General features: G+C 33.3%; 1 protein-coding gene across 3 annotated transcripts; it reads right to left on the reverse strand.

Moving 5' to 3' along the window:
• Window positions 1–689: 689 nt before the first annotated feature.
• LOC148620968 (uncharacterized) lies at window positions 690–14,032 on the reverse strand. 3 transcript variants are annotated; one of them, XR_015921048.1, is made up of 3 exons: window positions 10,496–10,783; window positions 8,976–9,195; window positions 4,150–7,843 (listed from the first exon to the last, which is right to left on the reverse strand). XR_015921048.1 is itself a non-coding variant. In XM_088574905.1 (2 exons), exons 1-2 carry the CDS (start codon window positions 10,524–10,526, stop codon window positions 1,954–1,956), a joined length of 2,211 nt encoding a protein of 736 aa, XP_088431031.1. In that variant the 5' UTR covers window positions 10,527–10,783; the 3' UTR covers window positions 690–1,953. The 3 variants fall into 3 exon arrangements, 2 of the variants coding, with proteins under 2 accessions (XP_088431031.1, XP_088431032.1); XM_088574905.1 differs by lacking the exons at window positions 4,150–7,843; window positions 8,976–9,195 and adding an exon at window positions 690–4,133; XM_088574906.1 differs by lacking the exons at window positions 4,150–7,843; window positions 8,976–9,195; window positions 10,496–10,783 and adding exons at window positions 691–4,133; window positions 13,901–14,032.
• Window positions 14,033–16,414: the final 2,382 nt, after the last annotated feature.

A 16,414-nucleotide genomic window follows, 5' to 3' on the forward strand; every position in this document is an offset into this window, starting at 1 on the left:
GATTTTTGCATCTGTTGTCACAAATGTAAAATTTGGTGAAATTTGCGGAAATTTCCATTGATTACTCTTTCCCTTGATTAATCTTCCATTTCACATTAGTAAAACATGTTTTGGGTCTTTCGTTTACTTCTCCGCTACAAATTAAGTTTTTATAATTATACTTGCAATAGCATAAAGTGAAATCAAAAGCTACCTCGCCTAAAGTTTCAAAATATAAAAGTGCAAATTAATATCCTGTAGCGTGTTTCTACAAACTTTTATCATAGATACAATCAATATATTGACTATACTTTGTTATTTATTATTTTAGATGTGCGAACAATGTTAATCATTAACTTAAAATTTCAGAAGTTTTATACCACTTCGACAATTTATTTGTGCTTTAGGAAGAACCTGTTTCAGCATTATAAATAATAGATAAACAAAATCACTCACCCATTTCCAATAAATTGCCAATATTTCACAGTTTATAAATAATCCTTTAATTTTTATGGTCTATTTTCCTCTTGCGTTGATTGACATAATTTTTATTTAACGCGCTCCTTTAGATCTTTCAAACTATTAAAAACTAGATATTTCAGTTGATTTACATACCAAATTCAATGAATAAACGTGTTTATAGTCGTAAATAAATCACAAGTCTTTAATTTATGTCTGAAGGAGGTACGGAACAAATTCTTTTAAAGCAATATTTAATTTGACATGAACAAATTACCATCTATTAATACAAAGTCTTGAATAATACTTCGGAACTATATAAGTAAATACTACATCTGACAACACCGTGATATCTTTCGATTTCTTAAATAATTAGTTTCCTGGTGATAGCAGTAAGTTTGTTTGTTTGTTTGTTTGTTGGGGTTTAACGTCCGGTTTTCCGTATTATAGCCTTACAACCCCAGCATGTAACACGCCAGGGGTACCCCATTCCACCACCTGAGGCACACATCCCAGTTGCTCTGTGGGCAGAGCGCCCTAGCCCCCGGCTAGGGTTCTGAGCACTATTTAGTCGCCTTTTACATCAAGCTTAGCGCTGCTGCAGGCCTATTTTAACATCCGGACCTGCACGGGGCGCAGCAAGTAAGCATCGTGTACTTACATGCAAGTACATCATCGTAAACTTGTCTTTTGGGTACAACTAACCATCAAATCAAACTGTAATTGGTATAAATAAGGCATAAACATAGGCAAAAAGTAAATTCAAAACATGAAAAAATTGAATTTATGGACGCTTCACGTGTCAGGATCTTGACTGATCATTTTCCCCTGTTTTTCGCTTAGTACATGGCGGTGATGAATGAACTGTTCGATCTTTAACTTATATATAAATGTCATAAACTAACTAATAGCTTGTTTTACAGAGAATGGTGTTTCTTTAAATTAAAACAAGTGGATTTGTTATTCAATTGAGGGAATTGCTTTAAGCCAATAAGCATAAAACTGTTTTATATGATATCATCCACAACTTTGAGGACTTTAATTCATTAAAGGCTCAGAAGGACATATACTAGTATACCTTTAGAACATGTATCTGAGACTGGACAGAAATTCAATATCATGTCAATCATATCATCAACTTGTTCATCGGTTAAAACAAAAATTCAATTAATATAAGGTGTGAATGAGCCATTTTACCAAACAAAATATTCATTACACTGCACGATGGTCGCTAGTCGACAACTCATACCCTTAAAAGAGTTTAAACAAATAGATAAATTGATTTTAATATCTGAAACTCGTTCTGGTTCTCACTGTAATCCCATATATTAGAATAAGATTTGGTTGATACAATTAATTGAGTCACAACATTCATGAAATAGCTGAACTGGGAAATCAAATGGTGCAAAACTTCTTGTACTTCTCATGGCGAGAGAAACAATTCTAGCTTTATGGTATGTTTTTTTCCCTACATTTGCGGTCGAAAACCTTGTAAACATCGAATCTGCACCACATTTAGGCACCGTGAACACTGATTTGACCTGACACGCCAAAAGCATCCATTCTGTTTCCACGAATAATTAGACTTATTTTTGGTCGTGTATCTGGAATATAACCGGTGTGAATAGATTCGTCCATTAAAGGCTTGCTTCTATAATTAATTACGGTAGACTTCCCACTGATATATTGTTGTTTTGGTTTACCTATATAAGGCGGTACACTATAATAGTGGTTTGCTGGTGGATTCGCTCTATAATTTTTCACTGGAAATCTATTAGGATAGTTGTTTACTGGTGGTATACCTCTGTAATTATTTACCGACGAACCTTGGGGATAGCTTGTCAATGGCGGAATTTTTCTATGACTATTTACTGGGGGTCTCCTTGTAATGTTATCCACAGGTGGTACGCCTCTGTTAATGTTAACTGAAGATTGTTCAGGATAGCTTTTAAATGGTGGATTGCCTATACCGTGATTATTTAATGAATGTTTGGGATTAGTTTTCATTCGGGGGTTGTTGATATAGTTATTAAATGACGAGTGTTTAGGATACGTTTTCACTGGTGGTTTATTTCTATAGTTATTTACTGATGTGTTTTGAGGATAAGTCTTGACCGGTGGTTTGTTACCATAGTTATTTACCAACGAAGTTAGAGGATAAGTCTTAACCAGCGTTTTGTTACCATAGCTATTAACCAACGGAGTTTGAGGAAAGTCCTTAACCGGTGGGATGTTTCTATGGTTATTGATTGACGATTTTCTATGATAGCTTTTCCCTGGCGGTTTATCACTGTTAGTAGTACTTCCTGAAGGGTTTCTTGTTGAATTATCTGCTAGTGGATTGTCCGTAAAGTTGCTCAAGGAAGATTTTGTGACGTAGTTTTCCATTGCAGGTGGTGGTAAATCGCTAGGTAAACCTTTGAAAACCATTTTACTGGTATTGTTTTTCGGTGTTATGATTTTATTAGTATTCACGGAAGGAGTATCAAAATAATTACTTACTGGCGATTTGTCTATTAGACTGATTTGAAATGGCTTGACGCTTTGATTGTTTACTGAAGTATTTCCTCTTATACTGTCCATCGGCAGTGTTGTAATTTCACTATCTAATTTCAGGTTTTTTGTGTTATTTACTGACGGGTTTCCATTGTTTTTATTTGTTAATTGTATTGAAACATGATTATAAAGCAAAGTTTCATTTCTTCTACTTTTCACAGTCGTCCTTTCGGGAAATGTGACAGTTGTCGGTTTTATGGTAAAGTACTCAGTATACGGTTTGTCGCTTATCGCTTGTCCTATGGAATTGTCACTTGAAACTGTAGGTTTACTTAAAACATTTATTGCCGACGTTCTAACATTTTTATTCACCGAAAATACACCGTCAAATGTATCTAAAAAAAGTCCTGCACTATTTGTGTTTGTGTATGGCATTGAAGTGACAAGTTTTGGATCTTGGTGTTTTGTAGATTTCGTTGATGGGACACTTGTTGAAGTAATGACTAACAACGATTTTCCCGCTTTTCTTACCTGTGGTTTATTGTCGACCTGTGGAGGACTGCTTTTCTCTGCTGCAGTGCTCTGTGGTATTTGCCCTTTTAAGATTTCAACTGAAAACTTGCTAACGTACTTATCCACTGGCAACTTTCTGATTTGGTTATTCGGTTCCAAATTTCCTACAATAAAGTTGTTAATTGTGTTCAACCTATAATTCCTTTGGCTGTTTTGTAACATTCTTTCCTGTTGTTTTGGTTGGCTTTGGATATGTATTTCTCCAGTAGTCATAACATCAATCCAAGCCACTGTATTTATCGATGGTGTGCTACTAGGAGAAGTTGTAGTCTGTGCATTACTAGCTATATTTCTAGATTTAGATAACGAGTCGGTTATTCTAGTGCTGTGACTTCCTGGGTTCGATTTAGATGACGTCATTTTCTTCAAAATCGAGCTAATTATATTGTCGATTATTTTAGCAGTTTGGTGAGCACTACCTTTCGTTGACGTATTGTTAGAAGGTTGTTTAACTCCACCAATTGACATAGTATTCACCACTTTATCTCTCTTTGCTTGTAATAACTTTTCCTCAGAGTCGTGAAGTACTGGTGTGACCTGACGCCTTATTCTATATGCTGAGCATTCAGAGATAAAAAAGATATATGTGGCTACCAAAATGGCAAGGGATTTGCTTCTTCTATTTCCTGAAACATAAAACGAACGAAGATTACATAACGATTCTTAAATTCATATGAGAAACCCGACAAAATATTATTTGTGTTATGATTGGACTTCACTGAGAGACAAAACCAATTAACTAAATCGAAATACATTTTATAAAAATAATCAAAGTACTGATGTACTGAGTCAATGAAGGCCTTCATAGCTTGCTGTTTACATTTCCCATGTCATAACAAATGGATTGTATAATATTTAAATAGGGAAAGTAATTTTTAAACCTCTGTTCCGAAGGAGAGGGGTATACAGTTTTACCCTTGTCCTTGTTTCCATATTTCCGTAACACTTTTTACGTCACAGTTTTTTAAGCAAATACTTATCAAAGCGGCTTGAAATATAAAAAAAAAACTCTTCCCGTAGTTATGCCATATATTGGGATCTATTTTTTTGGAAATTCCTGTCTACTTTATTTTTGCAACTACTCGTCACAGTGGCTTGAGGTTTCAGCACAATATAATCGTGCTTACGTATGTCATATGGTAGGATATATATATATCGGAAAAATCGACAACTTCCTGTTCATCGAGGACTTAATTTTTTTACTTTATATTGTGAAAGTTGACATTTTTGTTGCGCTTTTCTCTGCAACTACTCATCACAGTGCCTTGAAATTATAACACATTTTTCCCGTAGTTATGCTTTATACTGAGATCTATTTTTGGGGAAATTCGACAACTTCCTGTTTACCGAGGACTGTTTATTTTCCTTATATCGTGGTTGAATGCGGGGTATCACTGATGAGCCATCGCTCAGATTTCTTGTTGAATTTTTATTCTGTTAGACAACGCTTTTTACAAAAGATGGTCTTTAAACCGAGCAGTCATGACACCTAAACAAAGCAAAACAAACGGGTGAAAAATTACCCACAACTTTCTAAACTTTTCAGATTTGATGATACAAATTTAAAAATATACATGTTAAATCAATCTCCCATGTTTTTTTTTTTTTTTCTGTTTACATGATTATAATGATAAATAAGGGATAGAAGACAAAGCATCAGAAAAGAGCTAGTTTCTTATCTATTTATAATATGGTAACTAGGTGCAAAAAGACTACAATTTTAATTTAAAAAGTTTTCCATAATTACAATATTTTACAATATACGTTAAATCTGATTTAAAAAATAAAATGACTGAAATAATACTAGTACTTCAAGTATTGCATATGATTTTAAGTTGATGCTTTCTTGTAAGGTATTTGAAAAAAAAGAGAAATGGTACATTTGTCCGAAAGTATCAAATAACTGTACTATCTATTGAAGTAGACATTTTTTGCAGAAGTAGACAATTATTTAAATGGTATTTTTATAAAACAAAACCTGTTATATTGAATGCATATATGGTGCATCATATTTCCAAAATTTAGCATTACATTTTCGCAGAAATAATGTTACGCTTCTGCGTAAGAACCTTTGTTTAAGGCTGTTCAACATCTACATCTTGGAATAATCCGGCAAATTAAAAAAAAGTATCAAAATTTGACATGGTGCTCATCTGGTGAAGGGTGACGCATATGTACTAATTAACGGTGGCCACAGGTGTAGAAAAAAAATTATTAAGATAATCAAAACTTTTTCGAAACCTATGCAAGATTTATGAAGAAAGAATTATGTCTACATTAGGGAATGCTTTTGTGAAGTTATCCATCTTTAAAAAAATAGTTAATTTAAACTGTTTTCCGAATGGCGTTCACATCAGTTTCAGCAACTTTTCTCCTTAACCTGGCAACCCGGTCACATTATTGTTCGCAGGCTTCTCTCAAATATATGTATATTTAGCGATCCTAGGATCCCATATGATGTTCAACTGCAGGGAACCAGTGAGCTTACTTTTCTCTATAGGTCACGTGAGAAATTAATACGTATAGGATCGTTGGCAACTGTTCAATTGTCACCACGTGATCAAACAGGCCGATGAAACAAGTGGCAAAATAGTGCGAACTTATTATACGGACTTCTAAATAAAATGAAAGATGCGAAATCTCTCTTGCATGCTAGTTTTGATAAACTATGTACTTAATGGTAATTTTAACCCTTTCCATTGACTATGGTCAGTGCCTAGAAACTTGATCGCGGATGCTTGTGAATGCTACTGTAAAATATATCACTTAACGAAGCAAGATTTCGCGTGATACTTAGGTCAATTTCAGCCACTGCTGTGGCTTCATTAATAAAAATGGCTTCGGAAAGCTCCTTATGCAATATAATAAAATCGTATGATTGTTAACTGTCGAAAAATGTGTTTTTATCAGGCGCGTAGCTGCCGTTAGGCAAAAAAGCTTTTGCCTGCACTCAATTTTTTTTTTTTTTTTTTGAGATAAAATACATCCAGGAGAGGCATAAATGATGCTCTAAAACGCTATCTCCGCTGAGCTTCGCCCCCTGGACTTCAATTTGGCTTCAGCTACGCGCCTGTTTATAGTTGCTTTATTGTCTATAACCCTCTTGTCAAAATGGCCATTTTTAATCAAAGTGCTGAGGCACTGAGTCAAGGAAGACCTCAAAGTAATCAAAAATATTCATGTAACCAAATTGTAAGCTATATAAACTGATCAAAACTTAGTCCTTTTAAAAAATAACCATTTATTTTAACGCAGTGTATATTTATACAGTCCATTTATCAATACATATTTTGGATCTTCTCTTGTTCTTTTGTATTATTGCTTTTAGTATTCCTGGCGGTACACGTACATTGATGTCCTCAAATTTCCTAACACTTGAATCACCATTTCTTACAAAATACAAATTCCACTGAGAATCACTATCAATATTCGATGAATTTTCAAAGTAAGAATGTAGTAGAAATGAATCCTGCAGACTGGAGGAAGTTGAACAAAATGAATCCTGCAGACTGGAGGAAGTTGAACAAAATTAATCCTGCAGACTGGAGGGAGTTGAACAAAGGCCTAATCTCAAGAGAGAAGTGAGCAAAAAACTTTTTTGTGCTCACTTTGATGTAGATTTTTTTTGTAATAAATTTAAACTTGTCATTGTTGTCTAGATTAGGCTATGGGTTTAACTCCTAGAAACTGTGCACGTATTTACAATAAATGATTACCTTTCTCTAGGAATTTTTCAGTTTAAACAAGGATAAAAACTCTTGTTGTAAAAATTACTATGCAGTTTAAAGATCATTAAACTAAAAACAACTTTGTAGCTCATAGATTTGACCAATTTAAGATTCCAATTAAGTTGGAAAGTCAATGGTATAGAGATGTGGTGAAAACAGAGAATATGATGCACTTTGAGCATAAATCCATCTTTTTTTCTCTAAAAGACAAAAATGTTACTAGTGAACCCATACCCCATGAGTACTTTTTTATGATGAATCACTATTGCTGAGTGTTTTATACCTGTCTTCCTTCAATAATGTATGTGCATTTCTTTCACTTTTTTCTGCATGATTGTTTTACAAATATGTACAAGATTATAATACAAGTAACTCTTATGTTTTGCAAATATATAAGTGCTAAGAAATCAGGCTTCGTGTTTTTATTGTTTTTTATTAAGAGATGTTGACATACACATTTACAGCTGCTTCATGCTACACATACATGTACCAGCTCTTGAGAATCATGAACTTTGTTTCATGCTTAAATAGTGTCCCAGCACAGAAATTGTCTGTTTTACTTTTGCTTTCCTCTCACTTCATCTAGTGAAACTTCTAAGTGATAACCACTGAAAAGAAATCAAGGAAAAAATCATAACAGTGTCTGATATATGCAAAATGTTACAATGTAAATTCATGAAAATAAACATGTATTTTAACCATATGATATGGAGAAACCTCCTCTTGTTGGGAAATATTGTTATATGTACATATAATTTCATGCAAATCAGGCAAGAATAAAGGTTGGGTGGTTATAACAGTTCCAGGTTTCTACTGGTTTTTAAACCATCTGGTCAACATTCCCACAGTGATTAATACTGGTCGACTGAAAGTTTGCAAACAATATTTCTGTCATTATCCATAGTTTTTGTCCTACACTAGTATATATCTACTATATTTCAGGGTTCCCAGATTTTATTCTTTTAATATCTCTATCAGCTGTATTTATAAAGAAAAAATAAACATTTATTTTTCTAAAATAATTCAAATTTATCTGAAATAACATAACAAACTTTACAAAAATGTACAGTGTATTTCATGAGCACATCTTTGTTTCAAAAACTATTAATAACAGGTAACATACACGTAAGTAACAGTAGAACAGGTTACTTTTCACATGCCATTGTTAAAACAACATCCCCTCATAACGAAATAGATCATGAAAAATGGTTTGAAATGATGGGTTTAAAATAATAAATTAAAGTCATTTCATTTACCAGACAAAAACCTTCTAAATACAGAAAATGGAAAGGTTGATAAGGATATTTCTTGAGGGCTGATTTTAGCTACCTGCTGATTTATAATGATGTTTGGACCCCCATTTCAAAATCTCTGGATCAATCTCTGAATGTTGATTTATCTATGAGCAATTAATGTCACATTGTAAAGTAGAAAACAAATTAGATACATGTATTACTACATTACAATATCATAATTTCATGTGTGAAATCTTTAATTGATACTGTACTGCACATGCCAGTAACCATAGTTAGAGTACATGCACATGTATTTTTGTAGTTTTCAGTGTAAATTTCTTGTTCACAGACACACAAATGTAAACTGCAAATTTTGCTAAGAAATATGACTACACTGTTCTACACTAGCAATAAAAACAGTATTCCTATCACCAGTTTTGAAAATTTTCCATAACTGTGTACATACAAAAAATATGAATAAATAGTGTATACCTTTAACACTTACCTAGTACATTGTACATGTAAGAATGTCCATGAAAATCATCTCTTAGAAAAAGGTCTACTTTTGGTAGTCTTGATAATTTGATAATTCCAACACATTTTCAATGCAGTTTCATGGACAGAATTTCTAACAGAACTGTGTCTTTCTTGTGTCATGAAAATCCTGTTTCTTACTTGTTGATCTGCATTCTAAATAAATGTATCGGATATATCTTGACAATGTACTGAAAAAGAACCACATTGATAATCATTTATGACTTACATGGATATAATACACAATAATGTATAATGTACATTGTGTTACTACCTGGTATTTCTTTAAATTCCATACTGAATAGTACATGCCAAAATCTGTATTTCATGCAGTATCAACAGGAGACTCCTATATCAACTCAAGGGCCACTGGCCCGCGGGATGATATAGTTTGAGGGTGATACTGCATATCAAACAGATTTTCATGTCATGTTCATTCTTTCTTATATTTTATGATTGTTTGTTTGTTTGTTTGTTTGTTGGGGTTTAACGTCCGAGCAGCTATATTTTATGTATACAAAATGTATTTCAATTGTGTTCTGTGCAAGGTGTGTGATATATGATATGCAATGTCTAGGGGTGTGATATAGGGTATGCCATATAGATCTATGGGTGTGATTTAGAGAATGCGATATATGTCCATGGGTGTGATATACAGTATGTGATATAGGTCTAGGTATGTGATATAAGGTATGCAATATATGTCTGTGGGTGTGATATATAGGGTACTAGAAATGGGTTTAGGGGTGTGATATATGGTATGCAATATACTGGTAGGTCTAGGGGTGTGATAAACAGAACGCAATAAAGGTGTAGGCGTGTGATATAGAATGCAATATAGGTCTAGGAGTGTGATATACGTTATGCAATATAGGTCTAGGGGTGTGATATACAGTATGAGATACATGATGTCTATGGTTTTGATATACAGTATATGATACAGGTCTAGGGGTGTGATATAGGGTATGCGATATAGGTCTGTGAGCATGATATAGGGTATGTGATAAAGGTCTATGGTCGGTGTGGAAGTTTGGATTTTAGGAACATGTACCAGTGTATGTGTAATGTCATAGCTCATGTATCCACTCGCGTCCCAAGGACATTACTTTATGTCACTGGATACCCCTCCTTTTTTTTTAGATTACCTACTGAATGTGATGAATATGCCACATGACCTACTTTCATCCTTACCGTTGAAACAGAGACATTGTTTATATCTCTGCTTTGAAATCATAATAATTTAACAATTCTGTTTATTTTCTATTTTAAATACTTCATTGCTACATGTATGTACATGTTTGTTTATCATTTTATTTTATTTATGTGCATGTACATGTAGTAATTAACATATATGTACACAGTGAGTGCATTTTATGTACAGAAGTTAAATTCCTGGGATCAAATTAATCACACATGGAATTTTCCAATAAAAAGGAGGGGTGTTAACCCCATGCACCCTCCTCTGGATACGCCACTGTAATCTATACTTACTACACAAAAACGTGTACATTGCAGCCGTCATTACAAGCTCCCGACATCTTCATTAAAATGGTCAGATCGATAGAAAAAATGGCAAATCTCGATTGAGCTTTCCTCCCTGCGAGTGCGATTGTTCGGGTCAATTTGACAAAATAGTCCAGCTCTCTGCGTCAAAATTTAAACAGATAATATCATATAATCATTGAAATCTTGCAGTTGTACACATATTAAATAGCCTTAATATCGTTATACGCCCATATCGTACGTAAACATCACATATTTAACACGGAGTATGATCGGCAAACGCTACAAGGAGAATAACCCGCGGTGTGTTATTTTGTTAGTTATATGTTGAAAAGTCTAATCTGGTTACGTAATTTGGTTGCCGACGATCTCTAATTCAAGTTCAGTCTATAAATAGACTTCCTTGACAAAAATGGATGTTGAGCAGTTCATCTTATAGTAAACAACAGTTTTGTCTTTTGATCACATTTCATATTTTGATAGGTTCAGCTTTATTTCTTCAGATATTTATACTAGTTAGATGCCGTGTAAACTGCCGAAACCTTAAATGTCAATGATGTTGTATACACCATATTTCCCAAAATAAAAACTTCTATAGAGTTCATTTTTAAATGTATTAAGGTTTTTGTTTAATGGACCACTGGAATACTTATTGAAGAGTAAACACTAAAAATAAAACTTGCATATTAATTTTAAACATTTAAAAAGTTTATGCTTGACTCAAATTAAGAATTGACAGAATATAAATATGCCAAGAAAGTACAGTAAGAGGGATATTTAATTCCCAATAAGGGTCGATTATTACTTTGTAAATTGTAATGCAATAATAAACCCCTACACCAAAACATGTATGATTATTGATATTGCATATGTGCAGTATGTTTGCAGTAATGGAGAAATGTGATGATTGGGGTAATAAAAGTTAATTGCTAAATCCTTGATAATCATTATTTGGTTCATGTAAAATTATTGCTTTCCAGACATTTTAAAGAAATGTCCAGTTTAATGATGATTCCTCAATTGTTTGGCAGATCGTTTAATAGTTCATTACATCTACAATTTAAGTCCCCTTTAAAATGAAATGATTGATCCATGAACGTGGTTGTGCAATTTCTGTGAAATATTTCCGACGAATCATTTATGGTCTCAGAATTACTTTTACATAATACAGCTCAATATAAAAGACATCCCCGTCACACTGTCGAGCGAGAGGTGATTGTAAACAGATCGATAATATGTGTTAAGTATTTAAGGTTGCTCATGAGCGGAGGACGTTTAGGACAGTGAGCACCAGAATTTCGATGGGTCACGTGGGAGGTCAGTTATATTTTACCAATAATGGATCATAAGTCATGTTTTTGAAGAAAAAGAATGTCTGTCAAAATGATATTATATACATCATATTTCCCAAACGATAGCCAAAGTGTAAAACCAGTTTTTCACAAATTCGATAACGGCATGTGGTATCCCCGCATATACCAACACAAAAAAAAATTGTAAACAATAAAATTACGTAGTTTTTTCAAATGTTAATCAAATATTATATTGGTTATCAGCTCTTTGCTCTTTTCAATCACGACTCTACCGGTGCACCTGGTCCATGCTCCCAGTTTTTAGTGGAGTCCTAGTTGCTCATTTACTTTTGTTACTTTGTATGTATTATTTTTGTTAATTCATGTTCCTTGCTGTGTTTGTCTGGTCTCTGTCCCTTGATTACATTCTTTTTATTTCCACTGGAATCTTGGTTCCCTTGGTTACTCTACCATTTCATTAAACAAGTCTTAAATGTCCATTCAATGTTACCACTTTTCTTTAAGTAGATAAAATATCACTTTTATGGTCGTAAAAGGAGGGGGCAAAGAAAATTGCAGATCGTTAACATGATCGTGAACAAATTTCAAACGATTCTATCGATACTCAAAATATACGTGTGCTTATCTGCAGCAGGTAATTACATTTTGTAAATGAACACAACATTTTATTTAAATTTTATGACATTTCATTTCTAAGATATATAAGCGCCGGTTTCACGATATTGTTAACAAGTGCAGAGTTTGTTTTAGGCTTTTGTTTATTTCTTATTTTTTGTAAACCATTTACTGTCTGATGACAGATTTATGTAGACTCTTTACTGATGATACCTCAGTGAACCATGTTGCCAGCATGGTCAATCTTACGAATATGGACATTAACAATATGCCTTATTAAAAAAGTAACTTGATTGAGCTGTTATTGAAGTTATAATGCTACTTTCCTGTCAAGTGGGTGAGAGTCATAAAAATTAGTAGAGAGCAGACAGATTTTTGTTTTTGTTGATAAAATGACTGAAAGAAAAGGTTAACAATATGCTGTTGATTTATTGGTCCATATTATATCAGAGACAACTGACTATAACGTTATAGAAACAACTAATCCACTTCATAAAAATACAGAATACAATGGATCATGGATGTAGGAGCTCTTTTAAGTGATTTCTAGTTTTCAATGCACGTTGTTTTATTACGAACGTTGCAAATTTAAATTGATTCATTTGGATTCAACAGTGACCACATTTTGCACCTAATTTAACATGTCGCATGCATATTACAGATCTGATTAGCATCTTCAAAAGAACATGATTCCAATGATGACTTTATAGTGTCACTATTAGTAGGAAGTAAACTTCGAGTCAGTAGGTGCGATCAACAATGTTCTGTTCATATTTAATATATGAACGGTTCATATTCATTAATATCTTCATCATTTTAACCTTCATAACTTAAATAACCAGATAAGATATAGTTGTTTTTTTGTACTTTGACCATTACGCACAAAGAAAAATAAATAATAAATACTTTTGATTAGGTAGTCTCAAATAATAGGGTATTTTGCGCGGTATATCTGATTTCAATTAGTTCCATACGATTCTTTTGTTGAATTCTACATACAGTATGCAGTTATTCAATGTTTTATGAATAGCATAAGAGTTAACAATTAATATCTACTGTTACGATAAATGAGTGTTTTAAGAAAATAGGCATTTAACCATTATACCTGAAAACTTTTGTTAAAGTTAAGTACCATTCCTCTTAATACAGAAGTAACTAAAACGAAGTTAACACTATAGTACAGGTTGTTCGGGCAAATGTCTGAAAATTACGCAGCTTTTAAAAATTCTTTTCAACAGTAGATAAGTAATGCATTCGACGAGCTTACTTAAAATATTAAAAAATGTTTTTAAAATTAGATGATAATCGTAATATCCTCTTATGAATATATTCAAAGAGCTTGCGTATACATATAAATATATAATTTTCTTTTAAAACTTAGATATTAAATATCTCATCCTCTTGCGAAAAATTGTGTCAAATAGTTTTTTAAAGAGTAAATAAGTTTTAAACGACTTTAACTCACCCATTTCCATTTAGTGGCCACGCTGTAATAGTTATAAAAAATTATCTCTGACACCTAAGATCTGGGTTCTTAGGAATTTGATTGACAGTTGTCTTATATTGTCTAACCTCTGAACTAATAACTATGAAATCAGAAGTATTTTACTTGATTTACATTAAAATTTTGATGAATAATGCAGGCAATAACCGTAAATATATCACATTTTATTAATTTATGTCCGAAACCCAATACCGTCATTTTAAATGCCTGCATTTGTAATTACGCATTTAAATAACACAAATTTCCCTTTAACATTTTGTTTTAGTCAAAGGAGTTTTCAGTATCATAACTACATGACATTTACTTGAACCCCAAATTCTGCGTTCTCTAAATAAAAATTAAAGTCGTCGGAGAAAGTTTGAAAAGAATATTTATGAGTCATATTTTGTCTTATTATTTCAACACTTTTTTTTTTAGAAATTTACAAACATGTTTAATATTACATATTTAAAAACAAGTACTATCTTTAAATATAGACAGCCGACGCAGTAAAATCTGTTCTTTTTACTTATAATTTTCATCAGGAAATAACGCATGGCAATTTCCTTTTTCGAATCCCATTAAGTTATCAGTATTGTGCCAATCTGGAAACAGAATTTTGATCAAGTGACTTGCATTTCCATGGAAGAGCGTCTTTAAGGTCAAAGGGTAAAAAGCGAAACTATACCGACTGCGTCGGGAAAAAATCCCATAAGTTTCGGAACTATAAGAGTAACTAAAAGAACCAAGATTCTATCGGAAATCAAAAGACTCAATGTAATCCAGGGACAAAGACCAGACATAGAAAACAGACAATCACAATTAACGAAGAATATAGAGCAACTCGGACTCCACTAAAAACTGGGAGCATGGACCAGGTGCACAGGTAGGCAAAGTGTTCTGTGCTTTTCTAGAAACACCCGCCGAGTTGCTCATAAAAAGTCAAGTCCAGGGTAGACGAAAGAGGAAAGGAAAAATGACACATTGAACAAATCACTATCAATTTTCTAGGTGCGGATGGATACGTGAGGCAGCCATTGGGCAAGAGCTTTAGTTAGCATGCTATCAAGTTCAACGCGTCCCGATTTGACAATTGATCCCAAAATGTGGATTACACACCCTTAAATTTAAGGACTTCTTTGAATTTTCTTCGTCAGTTGATGAAACATGCTGGCGATATCAAGGCGACAAGGTATGATGTCAGACAGAATGGACATACGAATCATTTTTTTAACGTTGTGCATGGAGATCTTACGCACTTTATTCTATATTCTGTAGAATATATCAGGTTTCATTTTAATATCTGCTTGGGTGATACTAAGTTTAAAATTTGTACATACATTTCGATGAGGTAGACCTAGGATGAGGGACATAACTCATGAAATTAGTTGTATGTTTGTATCATGCTCAATTTCACCAAAGCCTATCAAGCTTTCATTTGACACAGAATGAAATCAATACAAGTTTCTTTGATAATTACATGACATTGATGTAAAAGGCTGAATACAAACGTTCCAATGATTTGTAAGATGACTTACTAGTGGTACCCCCAACTTCAATTACGATATAAGGAAAATAAACTAAATAAACTCCGTGAAGTGTAGGAAGTCTTTGTCAAATCTTTCCGAAAAAAATGAGTCCCACTGGATGAATTATTATAATTTCGTGCTGCTGTGATGAGTAGTTGCTGAGAAACGAGCGACGAAAATGTCAACTTTCAAAAATATAGTAAAAATAGTCCTCGGTAAACAGGAAGTTGTCAAATCTTTCCGAAAGTAAATTCAATCATATGGCATGCCTAAAGGATGAATGTGTTAAAATTTCAAGCTGCTGAGAACTGACGGAAACACTGACATGGGTAAAACAGTATATCACCTCTCAGTGGCGGATCCAGAAAGGGTGCAGGGGGTTAGCAACCCTCTTTTCATTTGAAAATTTATTTTCATGTGTAAATATGACAAAATATGGGAAATAATGTCACAACACCCCCCCTTTTTCCGAGGAACATTACGTTTTGAAACAAAACAGCGTAAGTAACTTCCTAAATCTGCAAAGGCTGATTATAAAATAGGACATTAGAAATGGCAAACTTTTCATAACCTTTCATGTCCGTTAATTTTGTAGCTACATGTATACCTGTTTGTTAAAAGCGATGGTGGTTCGATTTTGAAGTCAATTGATTATTATCGAGCTGTGTGTCATTATAACACATACTGAATGGAACTCTTACATCATTTGGCTAGCCATTAATTTTAGAGAATAAGCTGTCGTGTTCCATAACACAAGTGATTATTTTTTGTGGGTTTCAATTTTTGTGATTTTCCATTTCATTTCTTCAAAGGTAATTTTAATCATTGATCCCATTATAGTGGAATTCAGTAATTCACCATATGACAAACTCCAAAACTAGGGCCCCTTCATTGGTGAAAAATAGGGGGATGGCAAAATGTCCAATATGGCCTATCTCTAAAACTACATTTTAGATTTTCCTGAAAA

The sequence above is a fragment of the Perna viridis genome, chromosome 3 (genome assembly GCF_037379345.1).
Source record: "Perna viridis isolate PV_CMFRI_1.1 ecotype Kerala chromosome 3, ASM3737934v1, whole genome shotgun sequence".
In the NCBI taxonomy this organism is placed as follows: Eukaryota; Metazoa; Mollusca; class Bivalvia; order Mytilida; family Mytilidae; genus Perna; species Perna viridis.

Bases quoted from the DNA above. Each gene is read 5' to 3' on its own strand.
- LOC148620968 (XM_088574905.1), bottom strand. From the start codon at position 10,526: ATGACGGCTGCAATGTACACGTTTTTGTGTA. The intron at 4,134-10,495 runs GTAAGTATAGAT...TTTATGTTTCAG, and splicing joins AATGTACACGTTTTTGTGTA to GAAATAGAAGAAGCAAATCC.